The sequence below is a fragment of the Pygocentrus nattereri genome, chromosome 12 (assembly GCF_015220715.1).
Source record: "Pygocentrus nattereri isolate fPygNat1 chromosome 12, fPygNat1.pri, whole genome shotgun sequence".
In the NCBI taxonomy this organism is placed as follows: domain Eukaryota; kingdom Metazoa; phylum Chordata; class Actinopteri; order Characiformes; family Serrasalmidae; genus Pygocentrus; species Pygocentrus nattereri.
This window is the reverse complement of record NC_051222.1, coordinates 22,218,827-22,246,047: the sequence shown is the minus strand read 5'-3', so window position 1 is coordinate 22,246,047 and position 27,221 is coordinate 22,218,827. Positions and strand designations below refer to the sequence as shown.

At 38.2% G+C, this 27,221-nt stretch overlaps 1 protein-coding gene across 4 annotated transcripts in view; it reads right to left on the bottom strand.

The window, feature by feature from the left end:
- agpat3 (1-acylglycerol-3-phosphate O-acyltransferase 3) overlaps positions 1 to 27,221 on the bottom strand; it is a 32,007-nt gene extending 4,786 nt beyond the window's left edge. The window contains exons 1-7 of one of the 4 annotated variants that reach the window (XM_017699032.2): positions 26,943 to 27,221; positions 11,093 to 11,154; positions 8,013 to 8,224; positions 6,378 to 6,547; positions 4,857 to 5,018; positions 3,275 to 3,428; positions 1,056 to 1,158 (exon numbers count right to left, since the gene is read on the bottom strand). In XM_017699032.2, coding sequence (XP_017554521.1) covers positions 1,056 to 1,158; positions 3,275 to 3,428; positions 4,857 to 5,018; positions 6,378 to 6,547; positions 8,013 to 8,190 — 767 coding nt within the window. In that variant the 5' untranslated portion in view covers positions 8,191 to 8,224; positions 11,093 to 11,154; positions 26,943 to 27,221. Of the gene's footprint in view, positions 1 to 1,055; positions 1,159 to 3,274; positions 3,429 to 4,856; positions 5,019 to 6,377; positions 6,548 to 8,012; positions 8,225 to 11,092; positions 11,155 to 11,300; positions 11,376 to 12,073; positions 12,206 to 18,539; positions 19,091 to 26,942 lie in introns of those variants that run through there. The other 3 variants (XM_017699031.2, XM_017699033.2, XM_037543612.1) reach the window with 3 other exon arrangements.

Sequence of the window (27,221 nt, the reverse complement as noted above, 5' to 3'; positions counted from 1 at the left end):
GAGGGCAGCATTACTCCAAGAAGGAGAGACACTGGTGACATGGGTGTGAGCACCAGGTGGCTTTCATTATCTAAATGTGTGTTATTCTATACAAAGTTGTTCTGCCTAAACCATGCTGTATGTAAAATCCTGCTAATTATGGCCAATTGGAGAGCTGTTGCTCTGTGTGAAAAGATTTTATGCACGCACATTCATAGGCATACAAATCACATGTTTTTTTCCTGAAAATTCGTACACTCAACACAGAACTCACTTCTACACATTTACAACTTTTTTTCACTAGATTTACAAAATCTACAAGTTTACCAAGCACTCTCATTCATTCATTCATTTATTTATTATGTTTTGAATGGAACATTAAAACCTGACTGTAGATAAATATTTTTTAATGGGTTCAAATGAGTTGCAGCCCTGCCAATGTATCATTTATAACAACAGTAGTTCACAGGCAAGTGTTATTTTCAGCTTAGTGCTCAGGTGGAAGCTGTTTGTCTCTGCTAAGCCATCTTTCATGGTTGCTAAGTTGGACCTGTTTGCTGTAAATCCACCCTGCTGTGGGCACAATCTCTGTGAAGTTGTCAAGCTAATTAAGTGGCTAGTAAAGATGCTACTGGGTAGGCTGTTGGTGTTTGACAACTAACAAAAAGCCTGTGCTGAAATTTTCAGAGACAACACAACAAAAGTGTAAATGAGAGTTCATTTTCTGCTATGCTGCACTAAAGGACGTGAAAGCAGTGATTATCTGACTAAAGTGCCACTAGTTTAAATCTCGAGAAGAAAGATCCCAGAGAATCGTGCACTTAACGTAATGTAATCACCTGTTTGTATATTCACTGCCTAGTAAAAAGCCACTTGTTCTATTTCAGATGCTCAATGCTACAGTGCCATTTGCTGCAAAAAATCTATTTTGAAAGGAAATTACTGTTTGTGGTAATCATCCATATGCTACAGATATGGCAGATATGAAGTTCAAAATCTAATCTATCTGCCTCTTTATGTGAGTTTTTGATCACTGCATTGCAAGCAGAGCTGACAGAGAAAGTGGGATTACCAACCTGACGCTCATGTCGGCTCTATATTTCTTCCCATTGATGATGCCCAATAGTGTGGGGTTCTCCTTATCTTTGAAGTTCAATGTGACATCATATACTGCATTTACTGAGAAAATAAATAAATAAAAACAAGATTATGAGAATGCCACCGCAAACTTTCACCTCACTCAACCCAGTCCTCATATGCCACCAGACAGTTCACATTCAGCTCCCAGTGCACCTGCCAGAATGAGTCTCCTTAATGGCTTGCTTGAGGAATTTTGGGGACTGGGATAGAACAAAAATGTACATCATCTGGTGGACCCCAAAGGCTTGGTTGAGAAACACTGAGTTTACATTCAAGTGAGACAGAGTGGTGTCTTTAACATCATGTCAAAGGTCTTAACTTTTTATGGAAAATGATGTGAAAATTAAGTTCTGAATTGTTTAAATGAATAAATGTATATATATATGTGATAACAATTAATTAGGTGTACAAACATGAAAAGATGTAACCTAAAATGTGGCATTCTGTAACGAACATTCAATTTACGATGGCTTTTATTCAATGTACTATACCATCTGTAATGCACAGGGTGTAAAAGGTGCAGTTAAATGGTAATTGTCAGAGAGAAAACAAACGAGAAAATGTAAATTTCAAGATGATATATTGAGTTAAAGTTCAAAACATTCTATAGGAGTGTAATTCTATGTCAGCTAAAAACAACAGAATTTGTAAAACAATATCACAGTAAGTCAGCAACATGGGAGACATTAGGCAAACTGAGAAATGTTCTGAGAGCTGAATAGCGTTATTCTGTTGGCAAATATTCTTGCATCATGTCTTCAAGTCTGACTGCTGCCATTGTTAAAGGAAGCCTTCCAACAACACACTTTTGAGACATTATTTATGCCTGATGAAGAGACAGAGTAACTTTCATACTAAACTACCCACCAAACCTTTGGTAAAAGGAATATGTAATCAGCCACATTTCAATGAATGAAGGAAAGAAACACATTTAGCATTTTTATCCATGGTTTTCTGCTATTCTCAACGGCAGTTGCCATGACATCACAACAGTTCCTCTAGAAGGGGCTAAACTGACATGTAACATTTCACTGAGAGTAATGACGAACTGTCTCAAAAACACAGGAACACTATGTGCTGTCAGAGGGAGTCACAGCAGCTCTCGAAAACTTAAAACAATGTTGGAAAATAAATTCTACGAACACAAAGGCAAGGGCAGATCAGAATGTCAGTGTCAGATAAAACATAATAAATGCATAAGAGAGAGATTCTGATTAACAAAACAAATGAAGAACATACACCTGATGGTATTTTAGTCTGCCTACGAAATACCATAACCAGTACTCTGACAAAATAAGTTACATCTTAGCCAGCTATGTATTCTAGTTTCATTTAAAATCCCTAATCTACCTTCCACAAAACAGCAGCGGCGTGGCTACAAGATCTGCCCAGACCAGCGATGCAAAATCAACCTGTCGTCAGTACCGTTGTTTTGAACTGTAACCCATGCTGAGTAATTAACCTAGGTTTCCTGACGGACTGGCCTGCCTGTACCTCAGCTTTGAGAAATGTGAACTGTTTGCAATTGTAGCACAGAACCTTTCAGATTTTTATTGTTGTGTGGATAATGATAAGCTTCTGTGTTTCTATAATTTCCTAGCTCCTCGTCATCTTCACCTTCAGAAAAACCAAGGTAGTTGATAATGTCAATATACATGACATCTGTCCAGAGTTTCACCTCAACCCACACTTGGGATTGGTTCAATGGATAAGGAACAGACTGTTCTTGTTAAACATTCTTGTCTATGATGCCACGGCAACACAACCGCCATCTTCTTGTGCAATAGAGGCGAAACCTAGCAAGCTACACAATAGCTGGATAATGATAGCTCTCTTTAGCCTTGACGCTAATCCATACGCTATCGGTTGTCCACAACAGACATATATTGGAAGTTGTGCCCATTCACGTTCCAAACACGTGCAAAACCTAATGGTAAATTACGTTGTCTAGGAAAACCGTGTGTACAGTGCTGTATAAATTTTTATACATAATGTCCACACTGTTTCAGGGCAAAAGGTTCCTATTTGTGTCTGAAATTGGTGAGAAAGGCTTAATACATCCTGCCAAGTGACTAATATGGAATGTGCATGTGTGGTGGCTTCCTTTTTCAGGCACTGCAGTAGCATTCAGTGATGTGTGTGCATGAGAGCGCACCTGTTCCCTTGAGGCATTGCATTGTGGTGGTGAAGCCCTTGGTGCGTGGCAGTAGGTGGTATTTGAGCTTGGGTAGCCCTTTGCTCTCGGCCACCTGCATACTGATCTGGTGCTTCTTCTCAGTGAACCGGGTCCCCTCACAATAGAGTAGAAACTGCAGAAACAAACATAAAAAAAATCAAACACACTGTTTTCCCCTGCTAAAAATGTTATTGATTTGCCAAGAACATGTTTGGGGTCTGACATTTGTTTCTTTACTTTTGTGCTGACTTCAAGCCTGAAATGATCAGACACTTGCATCGAACCATGTTATTTCAAACAAATTGCTTATATGCTTTAGTAAACTGTACTCTAATCTATAAAGTTAAACTAAAGTGTGGTTAAAATTCAGACTTTAATGCTGTGTATGCCATGTACCTTTGTCAACATTTTTTGTATTTTAGATAACCATGACTCATTAGCCTAACATATCAAGACTGAACAACTACATTTAAGGCAAGGGGAAAATTGTGTACATTTTACAGGTAGGTACAATGTATCTCTTCAATTTAAGTGCTTTGCAGCTCCCTCTGCTGCACTGATTGGTGTGTAGGTACAGTGTACCTGGGGGAAACGTTCCAGAACAGTGTGAATAAGGGAAAATACAGTGTGAAGAGGGGAAACATTCTAAGACGGTGTGAATGCAGGAAAATTGTTGAACAGTGTAAATTGTGCAGAACAATCTGGAACTGTATGAGTGGAGAAACATTCTAGAAATAGACTAGAATACACCATTCTAATAAATACACTACCCGTGGAAGAACTTTTTTGGCAGAAAAAAATGCCAATCTTAAAAACATGTATTTGTAACAATACCTACAACAGAAAACATGCGTTTCATGAATGTAACCAAACCACAGCCATCATGTTTTTCACAATAACACACTTTGACTTATCACAATTATTTAAATTTAAATTTTCATAATTATTTAACACTAAAATGCTTTAAAATATGTGAAGATCGAATATTGTTTTGACAGAGAATATTTTATTGGCTAGAGAAGAGTCACAAAAATGTACTATACTGTAATTTGGGTGGCTCCCTCAAAGATACATTTTCAGTACCTTGAGTTATGGTATAGTTATTTACCAAATATATTTCTTTTCTTAAGTTCCACTGACTTCTCACATCCTGTCTTAACTCCAGGCTTTTAATTTTTTGTCTTTTAAAATGTTATGAAGCTGTTGTTAAAGGTACAAGTATGCCCTTTTTGCCTGGGAAAGTGAATGTAGTGTACCTACAAAACTTATATGAGGTACACAGTTGGACCCTAAGACTGATGTTGTACCTTTGAGGGTACATTTACATTATCTGTATCTTGATGAGCAAAAATATAACTGCACAGTACCCACAAAACGTAGTTTTTCTGACAGTGTATTGAGAGTGGTTTTGAGGTTTTGACCATGATGAAGCGCCACCACTTCTTTTTTCTTTTTTTTTGTTAGCTCTTGTCAGTTCAGCCTAACAGCTGAGTATTATGTCTTTTCAGACATCACTGGTTTAATGGATCAGTGATGTGGGGGAGCCACTGAACACACTCACCCACATATACTCAGGGTAGTCTCTGAGTTGATGGAGCCCTTTAAACACTGTCTCCCTGTCCTCCTCCCACTTCCTCTTACAGAACACAATCTCCAGGAAGTACCAGGTCCAGCCAATCAGAGGCACTTTCAACAGCTCACGCTTTGCCAGCACCTTGGAGCTCTGGGATAGAAAGAAAGAAAAGGTGAGAGGAACAAAGAACAAAAGAGGGATAGAGAGAGGAAGAACGAGAAGGAAAGTGTTGATTAATTTGCATGTTTACATTGAGTAAAAGTGGCAGTATTCTTCAAACGATAAAAGCACCGAACCAGACTCAACCACCCCCAGATGCGCTATTGTTAAGCATAGTTAAAAAGTACATCCTTCTCACTCAGCACTGCTAGAGGTCCATTCTGAGCAGTGATTAAAGGCAACCATGTGTCACGTGGGCCAGCTGTCGTCAAGTGGAGATCTCAGAATAAACAATGCAGTGAATAGGACCAATCACAGCCAGAGGGGTGGTTACATGACAAACAACACTGAGATTAAAACCAACTGCATTCAGGCAGAAAATAAATGACAGCGATTAGGAACTAGGGCTGAACGATTTGAGGAAAATATCCAATTGTGATTTTTCTCACCAATATTTGTGACAGCAATTTAAATTGTGATTATTTTGTTTTTCTGGCCAAGAAGGCCAGAATATAGCTTTGTCACATCCACAGGACATTGAACGTAGCGCATCAGATTGGCAGTGGTTCTGATGTTTTAGCACATAAGCACATAGTTCATAAGCGCTGTTAAATATTACCACTTAAAAATTCATATGAGAACACTGTTGATAATATAAGCAATTAGAAAATTGTCCTCTTTCAATTTGAGATTTTGATATAACAGCTATGAATTTTTCAGCTTTAGCAACAATTGCAGTCAAGGGGTGGTCTCAGAACAAACAATGCTGCGATTAGGACCAGTCCCAGTCAGAGGGGCATCTCTTAAGAAATGACACCCTGATTAGAACCAATCACAGTCAGGTGGACATCAGAACAAATGGCACAGTGATTAGGACTTAAGTCAAACTTTTTTAATGAATGTAGGCTTGAATGATTGACACTGTGATGGCATCACATTTGTTAAATCCAAAAATTCAACTCAAATTTAATACAGCCCTGTCTAATAGACTATTATCCACATTAGGCAACAGTAACAGTAGCCTATAGGCTAACTTAGCACAGTACGATTTAGCCACTTTATTATTTTGATAAAAATAATTGTGATTTACTTATTGTATAGCAAAAAACTACCAAACCAAAACAAGAATCAAGTTAGCCTACAAGTTTCTGGGCAGAAGCTTCAGCATGTTTATTTCCGCAAGCAAGCTTATTTATACAATAAGTGAAAGTGTGTATAGTGCTCAGCTTATTACTCTTAGCTTATTACTAGTACTCTGCTTATTAAAACCCCAAACAGTCCTTATTAGATTCCATTAGGTATTAGTAATGTTAGCATTATTAGGTAACACACAGAGGTTTGGGTACTGACCCCCAACACGCCGTATCGCTCGCACATGGTCCAGCCGCACAAGAAATCAATTTCATAGTTGTGGTTGAGGATGATGATGACATGCTCTTTGCCAAACTGATCCACCGTAGCTTGGTCAGTGTACAGCATGCATTCTGTCCCTGACCACCACTCTAAAAGCATCACCAACTCTAAGGAAGGAAAATGAGAGGGAAAGAGAGAAATCAATAATAAGTCTTAATTAGTGTTTCTCCTGATCCAATATCTTTAATTTATATCCTTTATTTTTTTTTTTAACTCCTGCTACTTATCAATCACTACAGTGCACTTATCAATACTAGTCCCACACATGCTCCCCCTTTTGTTTGAATACACTTATGGGAACACATCTATGCCTGCACTTCCATCTGATATTAACCTGAGCAACCATAGGAAACATTTTGGCTGTGCTAGTGTTTTTCAGTCAAAAGCTGCATTTTTGTGTAAAAATCATTCATCCTTAAGATAAAATGCAAATGACCTACATCTTCAGAACTTTTATAGGCTTTTGCCATTGTGCAACAATGCAGAAATTAAAGCAATTAAATCAGACATTTACCGCAGATCACATTAAGTGAACTTACACAGACTTGCTTATGTGGTTTCTGACAGTAATCTATAAAATCCATTTCTGTCCATTTAATAGATAACAGTATATCATACAGTATCAAAAACCACTTTAGCAAGTTTACCTGAGATTACTTAAAGGGCCCACATCGTACATTTTTCTTGTATTTGTTTTCATGAAGTTCACTCATGGCATTTGTGTAGTTTTATGTACCAAACTGTCATAAATCTTCTTATATGACCCTTAGAATTGAACATGCTGTTACTGCTATTATGTACATAATATATGTTAAATCCAGTCTGAAACGCTCCTCATTAGATTGAATTTAATACATATTCATTGTATTCATTGCGTACAATGCAAATAAACAGTAAGTGTGCCTGTTTATGGATGTTTACTTTTGATATATGTAAATGATCTCTGATTGGCTGTGCAGTATTGTCATTCAAAAAGCAGTCCAGCCTGCAGCACTCCTGAGCTTTATCTGAAACTGAAGGCAGCTGTTTCTATGCCTCGATGGATCTCATAAATCAGTGCCTTAGAAGGCAGCCTTGCGATGTAGGTACCATCAACTGAAATGTGTTTGAGACACACGACAAAGCTCACTGCTAGCTGGTAGCATTACACATTAACAAATCAAACATAATCGTGCAGTAAAATGCACAGAAGTGTTTTCACAGTAAAGGATGTGTTAACCTTTCTTCACTTAGAAATAAAAATAAGCATAATTTGACTGGGGCTGGCAAATACCTTTGCATACGGCTATGTAAATGCCCTGGGTTTCAAAACAAAAATAACAAATTCCAATATTTTTGCAGTTTAACTCCCATTTATTGAATGTATGGACTGGACTACATTTTGAAACTTTAACAATGTTTATATATTACACCAAACTCTTATTTCTAAAAATCAAGAAATTTTTTTTTTCATTATATGGGCTCTTTAAGCAAGTCTGTGATAATTTAGGCAAGTGGACTATGTGATGCTAATTTAATCTTCCATTGCTTCTTAGTTACTTCCACATTTAAACATGACACAGAAATACTCACGGCTCCATAGCGAGTAGCTCAGGCGGGTGTTGATCTTGCGATAGAGCTGCTTGTTGAAGGGCCAGATCACGCAGGTGCAAAGCTGAATGAAGTTGAGAATGAGGCCGCTGACCACGAAGACAAAGCCGATGAGGAGCTGCAGGATGAACTGGCTCTTCAGCCAGGCCAACACACCCATGACGGACGAGCCTCACACACACATACATGCACACCTGTGGCAAGACACAGAAAGTGAGGGTGTATATATTACTGTTCAAAAGTTTGGAATCACTGTTCTTAATTGTACAACACTAATTTGGTTGCATGCATAGATGCAAATGATCAACTGATTAACCACTAACTGATAAATATATAACTGTTTGATCAATGCTATCAGTTAAAAACGTTACTTTCATTCAATTTCTTTTCATTTCCAGGTCATGTCTGAGTAGGCCATATTTTCATTCAAGTTTTTCATCCATGGAACATTTTTTAATTGTATGCATAAGAGCACAATACGCAATTGGTTCCGCTAGATGGTGGTGTTCAGGAGTCCTTTTTAGAGAGAACGACAGTACACAACAATGTACCATATTAAAAGTAAACGTCAACAAGCATTGTAAATCAGAGAACTATTTTGTGCATGTTCTCTGAGAGTGGGAGGCACAGCAGTGTGAGGAAAGTGATTAACACAGCTTCATGTTTCACACTACAGTGATGCTTTTCTTGGAAAGCACCTGGGCTTTGCATGTTTAGACACAAGGTAAAGATATGGATGCCCTTTTTTTAGCGCTACATTTGCAGGTTTAGCCTGACTTGTGTGGTTGATTTTGCTACACACACACCAAGTTGGAGAAGGACGCTAGCGGCTTTGAAAGCTACTGAGGTTCACTGAGACAAAGCTACTCCCAGACTTGCCATTTCTGTTTGTTTTACCTTTGGCTTGTAATGAGTAAATAAATAGAAATAAACAGAATTTTATAACTGTAGTATACAGACCTTTCAGTAGCCCACTTCTTTTCACTTTTGCTCATATAATATGTATGCTGTACGCTAAATATTGTTTTGGGCCATTTACTGCATATACCTGTTTATGTCTGTCTCCACCTATCAGGACAATGTTCCATGGCCCATACGAGCAAAAGTTTTTAGTGTGCCTTTGAGTTTAAGTATTTTACCTTATCTTTGAACATTTTGTGTGTGTCCAAAGTGAAATACAGAGCTGTAAAAATCTTACAATTAATATTTTGGTTTTAGTCTTGCCAGTTAATGATATAGCCCTGACAACTGAGGGTCAGATAGAGGTGATACAGATACAGGTCCCCCTATTCATGGCACCCAGGGAGCAACTGGGGGTTAGGCGTCTTGCTCAAGGACACCTCAGTCACGTGCTGTCGGCACTGGGGATTGAACCAGCAACCTTCCGGTCACAGTGCCAGTTCCCTAACCTCCAGCCCATGACTGCCCCCATATTAACTGAGAAAGCAGTATAACAAAAAAATTAAGTTACAAAATTAACAATTAAATGCCTTGCATTTCAAAAGTGGTGAGTAATTATTGACAGGTAAGTTGACAAATTATATATATATATATATATATATATATATATTTTTTTTTTGGCAGAATAATATTTCTATTTATTAACTTTATAAAACTCCATGACACATGAAGTACTGAAAAAAGCAATTTAATTTAGTTTTGGTGCCAAGTCTATAACATTTAAATTATTCAATAAGATAATATTTAATATGACAAGCATTGCAAACCTTTGAAAGGTAGTATATAGTTTTATGTGCATGTTTACAGTGGAACTAACCACAATCAAGCCAAATGCTAAACATGCAAATGCAATGCTAACACAGACTTTCATATCTTAACTTTATATCTCAACATGCAAATTCAGTCCAGACACTTCCATAGAAAAGCAACACTGCAGTGATGAGGCTGTGATTAAATTCATATCTTTGTCTAGAATAAGCTTAAAATATCACTGACAGCTGTGCTTAAAAGATGTGAACTATAACAGACAGTAACCTTATATGGCATCCTGGTAAAATAAGGAAGTGCCAGTCTGTAGAGAAGTTAAGTCAGGCAGAGTGCAACAGACAGGGAAGAAGCAGCGACTTACACACTACATGAAACAGAGCACATCTGTACTGTACTAGACACCATTAGTGCAAGCAGTGTGTCTATGTGTGTGCATACTGTTAATACTAGGGATGAATGGATTCATTTAGACTGGATTCATTTAGACTGGATTCAGTGATGTGAGGCAAAACATAATTTTAGTTGTAAATGAAAAATAGAGCAAAAACATGATTAAAAACAATCAGTCTTTTAAAATGTATGTTCTTGATGCACATGTTTACAGTTTGAATAATACACATGGGGGATCTTGTGAATGCATGTATGCTTGTAGTTACAAATTAGATTTACAGTAAATGTTCACTGTTATAAATTGTGTGTATATGGCTACTCAATTAATAGTCAAAATAATTGATAGAGATAGCCCTTGTGCTAAATGAAAGTTAGTACTCAATTCTACAAAAATCCATTTACATTTTGCATAGTAAATAAATATTAGTATTTGACGCCACAAAAATTCAAACACACAGTACATAGTACATAAAGAGCGGGAATGTAGTGCATAGTAGACTTGGGCAATTTGACCATTCTAACATCAACAATCCTGACCAATGACATAATTTCTGTGTTGAGTTATTGGCAGAAGAAGTGTTAGTAAGCATCGAGTTCACCAACTTCAAATATGAGAGTTTGAGATTGAAAGCATGTGTAACGCAAAAATATTTTAGTACAGTACAGATTGTTTCTTTGAAAGAATGGCTGACCACCAGTGGGTGCGGCAGATAAGGTGGATTTTTATAAAAGGTGGATTTTTAAAGTAGCCAAGTTAGCGCTATAATCTACCAACTGTTTTTCCTTTTTTTGAAAAATAAGGAGGACAATATCATCTGCCAGGGTTAAAAAAAAGACCTACTGGTGATTATGAGAAACGCATTTTGGTTATAAATCGTCCAACCCACACTCTTTACGCAGCAGTGCTTGCATTAGGAAAGGCCTCTCACAGGTGCGGAACTTACCACAGTGGGTTCTTCTTCTTTACAATCCCCTTTTACACGGCCCCTCACTCAACACCACAGACCTGAGAGAGAGAGAGGCAAGAGACAAAGACAAAATGTTCACTCCTGCAGTCTGCACCTTTTAGTTCACCCACAAGCTCATACACAAATGCACAAACCTTGATAAAGACGTGCATGTACTAACAGATAAATCAATGCGTATTTTTACCCAGTCGAAGCGGCAGCATGCCTCAGCATCTATAGTCCTATCATAAAGCCTCCATTTCAGCCTGAATGGTTGCAGTATTGAATGTTCAATCATTAAACATATAGTGACTTCACTCCTTGGCATCAAAGGACTCAAAATTATTTGCTTGTGTATCTTCTCTGTTCAGATGCTAAAAATGCAGCAGGAAGTCGGTGAAAGTTTGCCACTGTAAATTCTTTACCCTTCCTGCAGGCAGGGGGGAGTAGACTGCAGCTTCCTACCATAGTGCTGCTCTCCCTTTTTTTCTGTCCCTCACACACACCCACACTCTTTATGCGAACTTTCACCCAGTTGAAGCAATGCCAACAAATTCCCTTCTCCCTCTCATTCAAGCACTGTCTCTCTTGCTGCTTTTTTACATTGCAAATGTCACACAATCAAGTTTTACTGTCCTTTCCTGTCCTTTACTTTCTCACTCTCTACATGCAACATGCACAGCATCAGACTGGTGCTATTTCTTGGCCATTGTCTCTCAAAAACATGTTGGCCATAACTGACCACTTACAATTTGATCTCAAATTACCCTAGAAGCTCCAAAACAAAATGGCTCCGGATTTATATTCTCCCTGCTGCAACTCGATTTAACCACAATGACTCAAGCTGACTGATCTTGCTATTGCAATAAAGGATTGTGTAACAGACCACTGATGTCATAAATACTGTCCCTGTATCTCTGTTGTTGCAAAACTGGACAATGATTTTGTGCTGGCTAGTACGAAACAACTTGTGCCTACCTGCTCCAATCTGGCAGCTGGGATTTGTAGTTTGTTCTGCCTGTTTAACTCTTTATCTGCCATTAAAGAGTCGATCGCGATACTGACTGGTCAGCTAGCTGTGGCACAGTGTGTGCTAGAACAAATCTGTTCCATTTCAGAATAGTACTGGGCTGGGCTTAGTCACATGGCAAACTCCAACCTTGAATGGACACAGGACAAATTCCTTTGCAACTGATTCAACTCTAGGCCATTATAAAGCTCTCAAAGCAATTGTTGAGGTCTAAACAAAGTCATTCACTGTGCTTTGATGCTAAATTCTGCATTGTTCTAGATACACTTACTCAGAACTGTTCACAGTGTTTGAGATAGGAACCAGGCATCTGAGGTAAGTAAATAAAATAATAAGTAAACAATAATGATCATCAGTCAATTTGGCTATAAAGAAATGGGAACTGGTATCAACCATAAAAATGCTGATCGGTGCATCCCTATTATGAACATTAAAAACCAGAATGTGTAGGTTCCCTGATCGTTTTGGATGGTAAATAAAATGGCTAAATTTGCACTGTAGACAATATAAATGAAGCCAATAAGTGTTTACACCACTCTAAAATGACTTTGTTTGCATTCCAACCAACCACTGAATTATGCAGAAATTTTGGCCAATGGTGGAATTCCTTAATGAGTTCAATCAAGTAATGGTGTTTTCTGGGGCTGGGTTTGGATCACATTCACTCACCCTCTCACTCATCCAACAACATGCACACAAATGACAGAACACTTCAATTAGATTGTTTGTTCAGCAGTAGGGGCGTCAGGATAGATATTTTCAGGTTACATTTGATTTGCAATACTGAAGCCGAGACAGAGGGCCGAAGCTGAGAGACAGAGAGGTGTGTTTGCGATACAGATTTTCGATGCATGTTTTAAATGTTCATTTCTGTTTTGAAAGCACAACACTACTATGTGCATCATGTAGTGAAACTGCATAAAAAAGAGGACAAACGTGGTTCTTTACAGCATGGCACAGCTCAACCTCAGCTGAAAAAAGCTTACTCCCTTAAATACAGACAGGATGTAAAAGCTAAGCTCTCTACAATTGCCACAGTGCTCCAGTCTATAAATTCTGGAGACTGGCCTAAGTGAGTGTGTGTGTGAGGCAGAGCCGTCAAGAAGAACGATTGAGAGTGAAACAAAAAGAGGGAGAGAGGTGCAGAGAAGGAAAGAGCAAGACACAGCAAGCAAAAGAGAGACGAAGAGCAGAAAGACTAGTCTTACTGCCTACATGTCTCAAAACATATGTATGAATGTGGGCATGTTTTAAGGATCACTTGATCTACCTGGAGGTTTGAGCAGCACATGGGATCATGGGAAGACAAAAAATATATATATATATATGGCGTGAAAACATACTGGTTGACAATTGAGTGAAACTGTGATTTTATGTTTTAAAGACCCAAGGAACCTAAATCTGTTTTCTTTCTAATTAGTTTACCCTTGTTCTTGCTGGCAAACAGCAAACATGTACTAAGTATACCCTTCGAACAATGTTCAAATGACCAATAAATGACCGATTTAATTCACCATATTTCTCTCCTCTTGATACAATCCTCATCTCAGGTAATGCTTCCATAAGCGCTTACCTCACCCATCACAAGACTGACGTCTCTTGCCCCGCCCACACAAAATAGTTTCCGAATCGGAGAAGCTTAGTGAGCTAAAGCTAACCGCATAACTAAAAGCTAGCAAGTTACACCACTTGTCTCTAGCCGCCTGTTTCCCGTACATCTGTTTATCCAGACACAAATATTGCTTGTTCGTCCATTCCTTCACATGTTGCTGCTCTCCGTCTGCACATCTGTTCATCCAGGACTTTTTTGTTCAGTATTCATCACATAAAAGCTGGATAACGATTGCAGCTCTGTATAATTTGCAGAGCAAGTGAATCAAGCTGCTCTTTAGCCATGTCCCTTTGTTGCTCAGATATGTCTGATCAGCAGTTTTAAGCTGTGTTTTATATCTTATATATAAATTATGATATATATATATATATATATATATATATATATATATATATATATATATATATATATATATATATAAACTTTTATATTTTATATCTTATATTTCCATTCGAGCTTTGCTGTATGTTTAATGTAACACGCAAGTTTAGCATATAATATTAATATTTTACTCTTTGTTACCTGGGACTTTAATATGCAGTGAGTTTGTTTATTTTTGCTACTTCAAACTGTGAGTGCCTAATGTGAGTGATTTGCCATGGAAGGCAGAGATAGGTTTTACTGCTAACTAGGCTAACTACTTTTGTTGATTATTTTTAGCTCTGTCCAGAAACAGTGAAACTATGATTTTCTGACAAACTAACATGCTGGTAAACTGTCCACTGATTAATGACCTCGTGCAGATGATGGCAAATCTCCGGCAGCATCCAGCACCTGTTACCTCTAGTAACTCAACTCATTAGCCTATTTGATGCAGCCTTTGTCACGCATCCAACACAAAAACCTACTTATTTCCTTGCTATTTTGGAATAATAAAATTGGAAATGTATTCCTCTGTGTACTGCCAAATTTTGTGCAACCTGATGAGTGCCATCATCTAAAAAAGGTAAGCTAACAGCCCTCCACTTATTTCAGCTGAATTCACCTACACCTCTACATTAAATTTGGCTGAAGTCTTTTTTTTGGCATTGTTCTAATTTTGCACTTAATGGATTATCTATTTATGCCCAAACATCAAAATTATTCTCTTGCTGAAACACTCATACACCATCTTCATTCTGAAAGCCCACAATCCTGCATATAAAATACCGTTTTCCCAACAAACCTGATCCAATGATCAGCTTAATAACAACCCCTTACTGAATGGGAAGTGCTAGAGCAGGAAAAGCACTGAGATGTGCAGGGCAGTGGGCCTCTAGGACCATGGCTGGGAAACACCGTACTAAAGTACTGATGGATATCAGGTGGCTGATAATAGTGGTTGATATTGACAACCTGGGGCTTTACTGATATTTGTGAAAATATTGCTTGTAATGCATTGATAATTACCATCTTTTTGACATCAGCAGGATTCAGGCTTGTGACCTCTTGCTAACAGAGAGAAATCTTACACAGTTATGACACTGGGGAGTCTGATATGCGTCAGCCCTGTTAAAATGCATTACAGAAATAGAGGCTAAACTAGTACACAACTACCAAGAAAGTTGGTTTGACCTGGTTCATTAAAAAATTATTTTTGGCTTATGCACCACAAAAAAAACTGATAAAGATGATGCATGCAGGTCCAGCATAAACCATTATTTATATCTAATTAACACTCAATAAAGAACAGCCTGTTTAGAAAATTCATTTAGAAATGCTTTTTTAATTCAATACTTTTACTTTCTTACTTTTGAGTACATCTAGGAGCGTGTTCCTTTATTAAAAAGTGCGAAACATAATTTTTTACCAGAGTGTAGTTTTTTTTACTTGACTAAATTAACATCTAAAATGTATTATATCAAATTATATTGTATAATGTATCAAATTATATTGGCCAAGGTCATTATTTATATAACTTTTTAGCCTCTTAAAATTTGCAATAGTATCAGCCACAAAAGTTTCATATCACACACACACTCTTTCTCTTCAGAGGTCAACAAGGTTGAATGTTTGCTAGGGTAAATGGCCTCTAGTTTTCCAACTAATCCCTGACGTACATGTGAAATAGGTGGTGCTAGGCACTATTAATAAAATGTAATATTATATTTTCCAAATATACCACAGTATGACATCAGATATTATGGATCAAGTCTAATGAACTCAGGCTTCCTCAGTACTGGAACTCTGCTAAAAGAATGTCTAATAAAACTTAATAAACATAGTATTACATAGTGTACAGAGTAATTACATAGCGTATTTCTCCTGGCACGTTGACAGACATACCACTGCTGGATGAAATAGGATGTTACCATAGACATAATGCTCATTATCTATCAATAGCTCTAAAAAATGGGGTTTGGAATTGCAGACTGTTGCTGCTATTTTCAGGTACATATCTGCAGGGAAAAAATCTACCTGGATTAGCATTACAGAGAAATACAACATTTATTTATGTAGGGTTACTAATGCAGTAAAATGAACAAAATTCGGGTATTTTAGAGAAGTAGGTTAATGTTCTGCTCTTCTGGACTACAATAAATGCATCTTCAAATATTTCAAACTGATATCAGCCAAATCCAAACATCCTCTCAATACATATTTTTAGGCAGTCATACAGCAACACTGATGTGATTTGGATATCACTGTGCATTCCTACAAAGAATCAATATTGTGGTGCTATATCCACACTGGTATAGACAACCCATTCAGTCTGACCCCCTTTCCTCACCATAGCCCAAAATAAGATCCAACTCAAATCACTGGGGTATTACATGAACACTAGGATTATACGGATTATCTGTACCACAAAATTACTAATGTTCTCCATGTACACCAATTGTGAGGGTAACTGTGAATTAACAATATTAAGCATTTGTTTAAAGAAAGCCAACAGACCTAATACTGCAGACAAACAAAATGTTTATATAAATCCCCTTCTGAATGCTAGTGGAAGTTAGATACCTCTGTGCAGTCTTATTGTTACCTTCACATCTCACATGTTACAAGGGACACATCGCACACACAGAGAGGAACTCTGCCCATCCAGAGCTAAACACTGATAAGACGACAGGCCAAAGGCCACCACATAAACAGAGATTTTACTAGCTCTGTTCAGATACCTGTTATCTCATAGGGTCCATTGAAAAGGAAAAAGATCACAGGGTTCATGGGGCATCACCTGTATTAATGAAACATCCTAATAAACGCAAGTGCAGTACTGTGCAAAAGTCACAGACTACCTTCATTTATTTCTAGTCAAAATGTCTGAGAAGTTGTTTGCATTTTCTGCTTCTCACAAGCCAAATAATCCCAAACACAATTGATGATGTTGAGGTCTGGACAGTCCATTGGGAAAAACACAAGCAGCTTCTTTGTTTGGTATGCAAATGCTCTTTTTTTGTCTCAGTTACGGCTTCTTTTGGTGGTCTACCACATTTTGTATGGTTGTTATGCAAATGGATTATCAATACCTAATCTCCTCAGAAATATCTCCTAAAAAAGTCAATAACTTAACTTAATGCCTTACTTCACTGCCTGTTTTAATTGGAAATTTAATATATGAAGGGTGGTCTTTTGCACAGGACAGAATATGCAGAAAGTATAATTGCCCAACTAAGGCGTTATTAACACAATTAAAAAACGCTTTACTTCCCAATAAGTCAGCAAACAAACACAGCCTGACTAGCATATCCATTTATATGCATTTTGTTACCATAAAGGTTTTATATTCGTTTCATGAAGCCACTTTGACTGTAATTTGTGATCTTTGAGAAGGTATGTTTTGTTTCATACTGTTCATTTAAGTCTGTTTTAACTGTTAGGCCTTTTTTAAAAACTCATATTGGTCGAGTGATTGTCAGAATAATCACTTGATTACTAATCAACAATGAGAGGACTATGACTTGTTTGGATTTTCCTTGGGATTGCGAACTACTCTTTTCGGAAGATTTTTGACTTAAGACTTTTGCTAAGATGATCTTACACCATGCACAGTGTGTGGAAAGCTTGGTTTTACAAAGAAAGATTGAAGGCTTAGAGCCATAGGTCTCATTAGCTACAAAGTTCAAAAAGCCTTTTTTACTTATTAACATGGGAGTTAAAATGCCACACTAAGACATCATCATCATAATATCTCTCTCTTTGTTTCCCAGCTTCATTCTGTTAGGGCAAGGCAAAGAAAGATTGTAGAGGGACAGAGTTATCCAGATAGCGAGAGAGAGAGATTAGAGATAGAGGAATAAACCTTCTTAGGAGGAAGTAGCTGCCTTGCCTGCATTATCAGCCAGGTTGGGGCCATCCCAAACAAAACAGGCCAAGATGGCCGTCTACAAGTCTGGAATGGTTCCATTTCTAAATCCAAGACTAAAATATCACCCTCTATCACCCTGGACAAACTCAAGAAGTACCAAAACAAATTTAAGTTAGAATGAAAACAGATAAGGGACTAGAAAGCAGAAGACATGTTTATCCATGCTCTACTTCTGGCTAATCAGTTGAGCCTCAATGAGGCCAACTACTAGTAGAGACTTAAAACCTCAACTGGAAAGACATACTGAAGAAAATATCAGGCAGAAAACAAAGTCCTGAAACAGTCTAGTGAAATGCTCCCAAAAAGTGCTTGCATACAAAGCTGTGCAAAGCTACCAAAAAGGTTTCCCAAACTGATCAAAAAGTGACTTCAAAGCATGCTTTGCACTGCCCTTTTTAAAGTAGACCAAGCAGGAATAAAAGCCCACTTGACTTAACCTTTAAAAGTAACAAATCCCATAATTAGACTATACCAAGCACTTAACTATCGAGGAACTGTTCATAGCACTTACCAGTAGGCGTAGTAGGCCACTGCCATGACCACTAGCGCCCCACAGATCCCTGTGAAAATCATCACAGCCCCCTGGTTCAGCATCTTCACCCTGGGTTTATGCTCTCAAAATAAGTTAAAAGCTAAAATAAAGACTTCTGAAAGTGGAACACTACAGTCCGCAAAAAAGCTGAACGAGTAAATGGTCTCCTGTTTCCGTGAAAAAAGGCATAAAAATCCACAATTTTTCCTAGAAGAGGGCAGAAGAAAGATGAACAATGTCCACTGCCTGTCTGGCTAACAAGCCATGCTAATGCTAATCCCGGGAGGAGAGAAAGCGATTATGATGATGACAGCAAATACAAATCAAGATCCAATAAACTGAGGAGGAGGCGCGACTCCAAACTGTCCCGTCAGCACAAAGCAAAAACGCTGAGATTTTCGGGCCAGAGGGACGAGAAATGCCCAAACTTTGACTAACTACAAAATGCTAACTCAACTCCTCACAGTGCAGCCAGCAATTCATTAGCTAAGGGGAACTAGCCTGACAATGTAGACTGGACAAAGGAGCAGAAAGAGACAGGGAGATGTTTTAGCATCCAGTGTGCCCTCCTCTCTGCTAATCTTCTCTGGATTGGATTAGCAGTGATTAGTGCTCTGGAGGAGCACCCTGGATAAGTCACATCCCATTTACATCAACCTTAAGGCAAGGCTGGAAGGGGTGAGGCGTGGCTTAGGAGGGCAGGGCAGCTGTGATTAGCTCAATAAGTAAAAGGAGCTGCCTTGAAACAAAAACTTTACTGCCACTCTTCTTGATGGATCTTGTTAGCATCAAGCAAATTGAGAGTGGTTGGTTGGTCATAAATGTATTCCCCTCTGGTTGTTAGAAAGATGTGAGTGACCCGCACTTCTGCCGCAGCAAATGCGTGACCTTTCTTTTCAAGTATCCAAGGGCAACCATACCCCCTAGGTCCAGTTTAGACTTGGTTGTGATGAAGATGAGTAGGCAGGTTTCTGCCCACAGACACACAAGGCTAAACGACCAAAAAAACCACTACTGTCTAGCATAACCAGTGAGCTCTCTCTTATCATTACGCGTATCTCTCTCTTTCCTTCCTGTTAAGACTGCATCATTCTTAATACAGACTAGTCCCTTAACAGGCAGTAACAAAAGAATCAAAGCAATTTCTCAAAGCTTTACCCATTCATCTCACCACAAGTGTACATAAAAGGATTATCTGGACATGCATGCATGATTAAAAAAATGTCTAGGCCAGCCTATGTAGATCTAAGTGTGCCTCTAAATCCCTGGTGGGGCACAAAGGAAGAAAGAATAATCAGTGCAGCACCATAATTCCCACAAGGTGCATATTAGCAACGAGGAACAAGTAAAACTGCTTCAAAAAGGTGACCACACAAGCTGTGGGCTATTCTTATGTAAATGCCACAAGGCCTATACTTAGGCCTATCGCTATTATCACAATATCACATAATTTCAAAATGATATGTTTACATTCGAAGGAACAATGTGAATTTGGTGCATTTTTATTTGTTAGGCTGAGGCAAACGTATGCAAATAAAAGAGAGCACAAAGCGCATTCATTGAGGCACATCATGGGTCTTATGAAACAACAAAAGTCCTAACTAACTAAATAAATAAATAAAAAATAAATAAATACATAAAAGGGGGAGGCTCTTTGAATGAATGAAGAACAGAATAACAATTTTGGAATTCCTACAGAAATTTTCAATTAGGAATAATTGGCCAAAAGCAAAATCAGCCAAGATCAGAATTTGAGCTCGAAACAAGTGATTGGCCATCTACTATTTTTTTTTGGGCCAATCAGAGGTGAAATTTAATGCTAACAACAGCATGAGTCAGGTAAGTGCACTGACACTGTATCTGAGAGCTGCTTTTACACTAACATAATTAGGCATGTCTCATTGTGCCATTGGCCTCTAAAGGTCAATGTAGTATTTGATTTGAATCATGCTTTTTAAAAAGGCAACTGATTTTTCACTGACAAATTTGTCAGGTTGCTTTTTGAATAACCATTGTTTGAGCAAGACATGTGGCGAGTATGAACCACTTTTTTTTTAAAGTTTTAAGAAATCCCACATATGGTTCTTTCATCAGTACAAGTGTCTTCCTAGAATGATACGTACCGGCCAAGAACTACTTAGGAAACTTTGAGTTTAGCACAAAATGTAGTTTTGGACAACGATTAAACCTAGTCTTGGACTTATAAACAAATAAACAAATCACAGTTAATTGGACCATCTACTGAAATGTCCTTTGTCTAGAATTAGGCTTAATCTGTTAGCAAAACCAGCTTTTGACAAAAAATAGGTTATTGTGTTTCCACTTCGCCATGTGTCATCATGCTTTTCCTGGAGCAGTGAATGGATTCAGATGATCTGTACTGATCTCAGAACGAACAAAAGCTGAGACCAGTAGTGTTTATGAGCCGCCGGGAATGAGGACAACCACAAATTATTCAGGTTGCTCTTCACAGTAGACATAATGAATGTGGAATTTTTCATCTTCTAATAAACAAGCTCCTTTATGATCTTTTCAATAATTCAAAACAGGGCATGTTAGTAAGCTGCATCTATTTTCCTTCACATTACGCCAGAGGAGCTTAATGGAATACAACAAAGGCAGGTCAGAATAAGCAAACACTATCTTACTATTACTCACAAAGAGACACAACTGTGAGACACAACACTCACAAAGACTCCACCACTGTGGTTCCTGAAGATTTTAGGGTACATGTGGAACAAAAAGAACTCCCTCCTGCTACCATGTTGAGCTGGATATGATTCCTTTGACAATTCACTGGTAAAATGTGAAAACCCTAGATTTAAGGTTATGTTTAGAAGTCATAGCTCTGTTTATTTGTTTTATATATTACCAAACACAAACTTTTCCTCCTTTATCTGAGCAGCATTAGTTTTAACCAGGTCAACCCCAAAAGGAGATGCTCTGAGCTGTACATTTGTCTTAATACATTTTGACTGCTCTACTCAAAAGGTCCTGAACAAAGCTCTACATTTGACTAAAACACCTGTCCAAAATGGTGCAGAATCAACATGCTCCAGTTATTTTGAAGCCAGTTAGCTTCATCTGGACCTCTAACATGCTGCTAATTTCATACGCTGGCTTATATGACCATCAAAACATCTTTTGAAATTGTGGTAAGCAACGATCAAATATAGCAATATTGTCCTTTCACCTCCACAAAAATCAACAACTCTGTTTTAATTTTAACATAGTCCCATATGCTCTTCAAAAGACAACTGTGAAGAGTATAAGACAAACAACCCCTTAATTCAGTCTTTGGATGATATTTTACCTTGTTATTTACTCCTCTGGGAAGAAAAGGTCATTTTCTGGATCTTGATTTTGTATGCTGATGACCACTGTTCTCATTGTTCAGGGAACAGCAGGGAACAGAGGTGGGTCTATTTTGCAGTGGTGGAGAGCTCATCAATGGCTGCAGCAGAACACAGTATAGAAATACCAAACTAATTGTTTTTAATCATACTATCACGGTTTTTGATTTTTAACAAATAGTTTTACATGTTTAATCATCCCTTTGTACATAATGAACTCAAAGGGTAGGTGTGCTGTAATGTTGAACCAGATAAAAAGACATACAAGTCAACATACAAGTATCTGCTAAGTGTGGCTGTGTTCAGTCTTTAGCTAAAGTTATGTGCATATGACTTTTTTTCTAGCTTAATATCACCATTGTTAGAGTAACTGCTATTTTCTTCGTTTTATGATGTTTTGTTGAAAAGCAATAAATAATCAAACTTTAGACGTCAAATATGCTTCAGCTTATGAACAGCTTATAAAGGGTAATAGGGCAAAGTAATTTGGATTTAGATAAAAATATCTTCCAACAGTTCCAAGACATGTCATAAAACGGTCTAGTTACTGTCATCATGAAAGTCATCATGATAACAAAAGCATGCCAGCAAGGGGTTTCAGGTGAATGAAAGATTAAATTCAAGTAAAATTAGGTTCCAAACAGCACTGAAAGGTGTGAAAGGTGTGAATGTGAATACGTTCTCACTGAATACGATCAAGACTCAAACTTGATTTGTGTTGCGCTAAATAAGGCAGATCGCAGCTTGGCAAAGACTCCTTTGGTGCACTATAGGCTGCAAGTTCTAAAACCTCAGGTAAAGTCTAGCCATGTTTAATCTGTCTATGGCCTACAGAACAGGTTTTGAACACCTTTTGCGGCCTTTGTAATGGAGTATAAATCTTTTCTAAACCACTGTTCACTGACGTAAGCTCTCAGTGTAATAAGGGAATGGCAGAGCTCTGTCACAAGATTTGTGGTGTCAAAATTATAGTTTCCAAAGATAGGCCAAAATAGCCAACTGGGAAAAACAAAAATGAAAATCTTCCTGCATCAGTGCTGGGCAATAGTGAACATTTTATTCAATATTATACTTTTGGAATGTATCAGAGAAACAAATGACATTTAAGTTTGGATCGATAAAGTTAGTCTGCCCTGCGATGGACTGGCGACCTGTCCAGGGGGTATCCTGCCTTACGCCCGATGACTGCTGGGATAGGCTCCAGCACCTCCCCGCGACCCTGAGGGAGAAGCGGTTTAGAAGATGGATGGATGGATGGAAGTTAATGAGTCCTTGTTTCCAGAGTACTGCTACTGGCTGGCTTGTTTTTGTCAGTTTTCTGATCTTAAAATGACACCAATGGGAACCTTACCACAGAGAAACTTCATATGCAGAAGGAAACCTACCATTTAGTTAGTGTTTATGTACTTTAAAGTGTTTTCAAAACAATCAGAAGCATGCAGCCAGTTTAATACATTACACTGTATTAATGTATGTCATGTATGCATGTGGATATCACACTTAAAATGAACAAAATGGGGAAACCACAAACAAACTAAACGCTCTGCCTATCAAAACTGTTCCAAGTAAAAATCGTATTGGTGACATGCAACAATCTTACTGGTCAACCAATATAGACGATATCACCTAGCAATAACACAGGTTATCTAAAAATACTAAAACCTACACTATAGTTTTCTTTAAAAAGTTGGGAAACAAGTTGTCTCACATACTACGTAAATTAAGTAATTACAAATATTTCTTTTGAAAATTTTAATTCAATGAGTAACATATCAATTTGTTCTAAACTAAGCAAACTTACTTTAGTTTACTAAGTTGTAGTAAAGTATACTGTTACCATTTACTTTTTAGGGATGCGATATGGGAATTGTGGGCTCATGCAGACATCTAATATTTTTCATATACATATCTACCAAAGCAGATACTGATTTATAAACATTTATAAAATGTAGAATTTTGAACTATTATGATTTGTTATATAATTTGCATAATAGAGCAGTGTAACATTTTGTAACCTTTAGAGTAATGTAACATTTTTATAAAGCATGTAGCATTGTACGGAGGATAACATATGCAGAAAAATGTTCCTAGTGACCCATTTTATCTATTCCAGTGTAGGTCAAACATTCTGCACTTCTGGAGTACAATAAATGCAAATACTGGTTTTAAATATCAGTCAAATCTAAACATCCATCCAATGCCATTTTTTATCTGTCGATACCGACAGGATCCGTTTATCATTGCGGATCCTTATGAAAACAGAAATAAAAGCAAAGAGGCCACACAGTCGGTGTCGTTTCGTTATAGCCTGTTAAGAGTGTGAAGAAGTAGGGACCAGTAAGAGGATCTCAGCAGGGCGTCACCAAAAGGTTTGACCCACAAAGTATCAACAAGACACAAAGTTGTCCAACAACAGTGCAAGCCAGGTATTCACAAAGAAGCTCCAAACTACATTTGCCAATCTAGGGTCAGATCCTAGATGAACTGCTTTCATGAGATAACCTTTAGAGCAGACTAAGAAGCAGTACTTCTACACTGGGATCTTTAGGTGACGTGGACCAACATATTCTCCACCACCAAGTTGGAGGCGTTCCTATACGGTAGCTGTAACGGTAATAGGGTTAGCTTTAAGCATGCCACCAGCTGAAGGGGATAATCAGTTGAGGTTGAGTTCAAGTCTTTGGGACCTGTGTAACAGTTTAAAACTTCTGTCTAAACTCATCATGCACAGTACAGTCATAACTGCAACAAACAGAGAGGCCTAGAAGGCCAAAAGCCATGTGTACTCCATCAGAATGCATTAAAAGAGAAAGAAAACAGGCAGATACTGTCAAGACGCAATCTGGCACTACTGAGATCTGGACTTCATAGGATTAAGTGAAGTGTGCATGTGCGCATAGCCATATGGCAGACAACAATAAAGAAGGTCTGGTCTGAATTTAATCCAAACTGCAACTGACACATTACACATACAACCTAAGACAACTGCACAGAATAAAAGAGCTTTTTCTGTAATCTAAGCAAAAGATTATTAAAAAGAACAACATTTTAAATCGAGGCCCTACACTCACTCACCTCTTGACAACGTGCAGCCCCTCAATATAAGTCAAAGTTGGAACTGGGCTAAATGTTAGGAGGAGCTATATGTTTAGACCTGCCCATGTTGCTCTCAGATATCAGTTTGGGTGGGGCTTAACCTTTCTGCAAAAAGCCTTCTGCTAAATGTAAAGTGGAATTTGGGCTGGAGTTACATGTTGTGTATGTTGCATTTCTGAATACTGTTATTTTTATATTCACTGAAGAATAAACTGCAGTGTATTTAACTGACTGCAGCAAACTAATGTGTTATTTGAAGGATCTGGCCAACAAAGCGTTTTCTTCCTAAAGAAGGTTAACTCTTGTGGTCACATAATATAGATGCACAACTTTCCAATGTCTATGATATTTCACCACATTCCGCATTTTAATTTAAATTGGCCAATCCTAATCTTGGATAACTGAGCTATCAAACTAGCTCACCTGTCTATCTGCCTGTTGTTCATTTGTAACACCAGCCACTCCCTTATTAAAGTGAAAGCAAACACTACTTTCTTTAAGATGCCACCAGATGTGTGTACAGCACACTACCCTTTTCTCCCTGCTTGTGCTGTTTTGCTTAGTTGCCTCAGAGGTGCAATAGGCTGGGATGTCAGAATACTAGGACCACACCCAGACAGTTCTCAAGTAGATCTGATAAGCGGATTTCAAGCAGCAATTATTATATTTCTATCTTGTTTTTACATTCAAACTGGTTGGAATGGTTCGCAGGAAAATCTCATTTCCAAAATATTATTGCGTGAAACAGACTGCTATCATATTAGCCTTGTTGCTTCACTGCACAATTAAAGAAGCAAACTTTAGTTACTAAACATGTCATAACTGGTCAATTGACTGTGTCTAGGGTCAAGGGGAAATTGTTTTAAATTACATTCTTGTGTAAAACAATTCTTGAAATTTTAAAATCTATGTATTAAGTGGACTTGCATTAAAACTTTTCTGCACCACATTTTATTATCCTATAGCACCAAACACTGAAAATATAAAGGCTGTAAGTTATGCCAAGCTACATATTTATCTTTCTACATATCGTTATTTGCAGATTAACTGGAGATTGCTCTGATCTCTACTGTATTCCATAAGGCCCCTCTTTTTTCTCGAGGCCCACTGCTGCGGTGACGCTGGTTCTCTAGTCCCTACATCAGCATTATGTGAAGGGTTGATCCGGGGAGGGGCTAAAAAACATGTACCCCCTATCCCACATGTAGCTCCGCCCAAATGAACAGAGTCTTTGCCCTCTAGTAACCCCCCAATATCGCACCACAATGACGCGCGCACGGCACGACAGACTGACCACATTTTGCTTATTTATAACAATGCCTTTCGATAAAAAATGGCAAGAAAACATATTTAAATTTACAGAATAAGTAGGAACACTGTTACACCTATATACCCACACACAGGAGTCAGTAAACGCGGCAACTGCCCGCAGTGTTCACTCTTGCACAAGCTGACTAGCAGACAACTATCCGTTATGGGTTAGCCCACTGTAAGCAGACAGACCTACTGCAGCAGACGGACGCAAAAAGGGAATAAAGAGTAAAAAAAGCAGCACTGGCCACTTATTAACCATATAATATCTCTATAGGGATGTGTTTGGCAACGCAAGGGCAGCTGGAGGCTGCAAGAAGACGGTACAAATTTCAATTTAGTCTATCTGCAAATAAGACGAAAATGAAGTCGGCTTCTTATTCGATTTTTTCCCGTTCCACCTTAAATGGTGCAGCAGTTCCATCCAAGCGACTCAGGCGCCAGAGTGTAACGGATGCACCATTTAAGGTGGAACAGGAACATTCGAACAAGAAGGTGGCGAATAGGAAGCAAACTTCAGCTTCGTACAAAAAAAGAGTGTCCATTTAGCTGTTCTTGCTTTTAGAATATCTGACCAGAGTGAAATAAATCTAAACATAAATAAATAAATATAAAAACAAACCCGTTATGCTGAAGCGCGCCGGCTGTCATCAGTAGCACCGGATCCACAGTCGCGTCTTTTATTCGCTCAAACCGTTCAAAAAGACACCGTGCACATGTGAAGTGCTGGCGGCAGTCTAGTTTCCCCGGTGTTTATCAGCTGTTTCCCCGGTTCCTCGTCTGTTTCGCTGCTGTTTTTATCTGATCTCTCTCTCTTTGTCCGGCAGCAGCGGGGCGCTCGTCGCCATCGCACACTCGCTGAAGAAGTGAGTTCACTGCACTTCCTGTCCCATCCACGTCT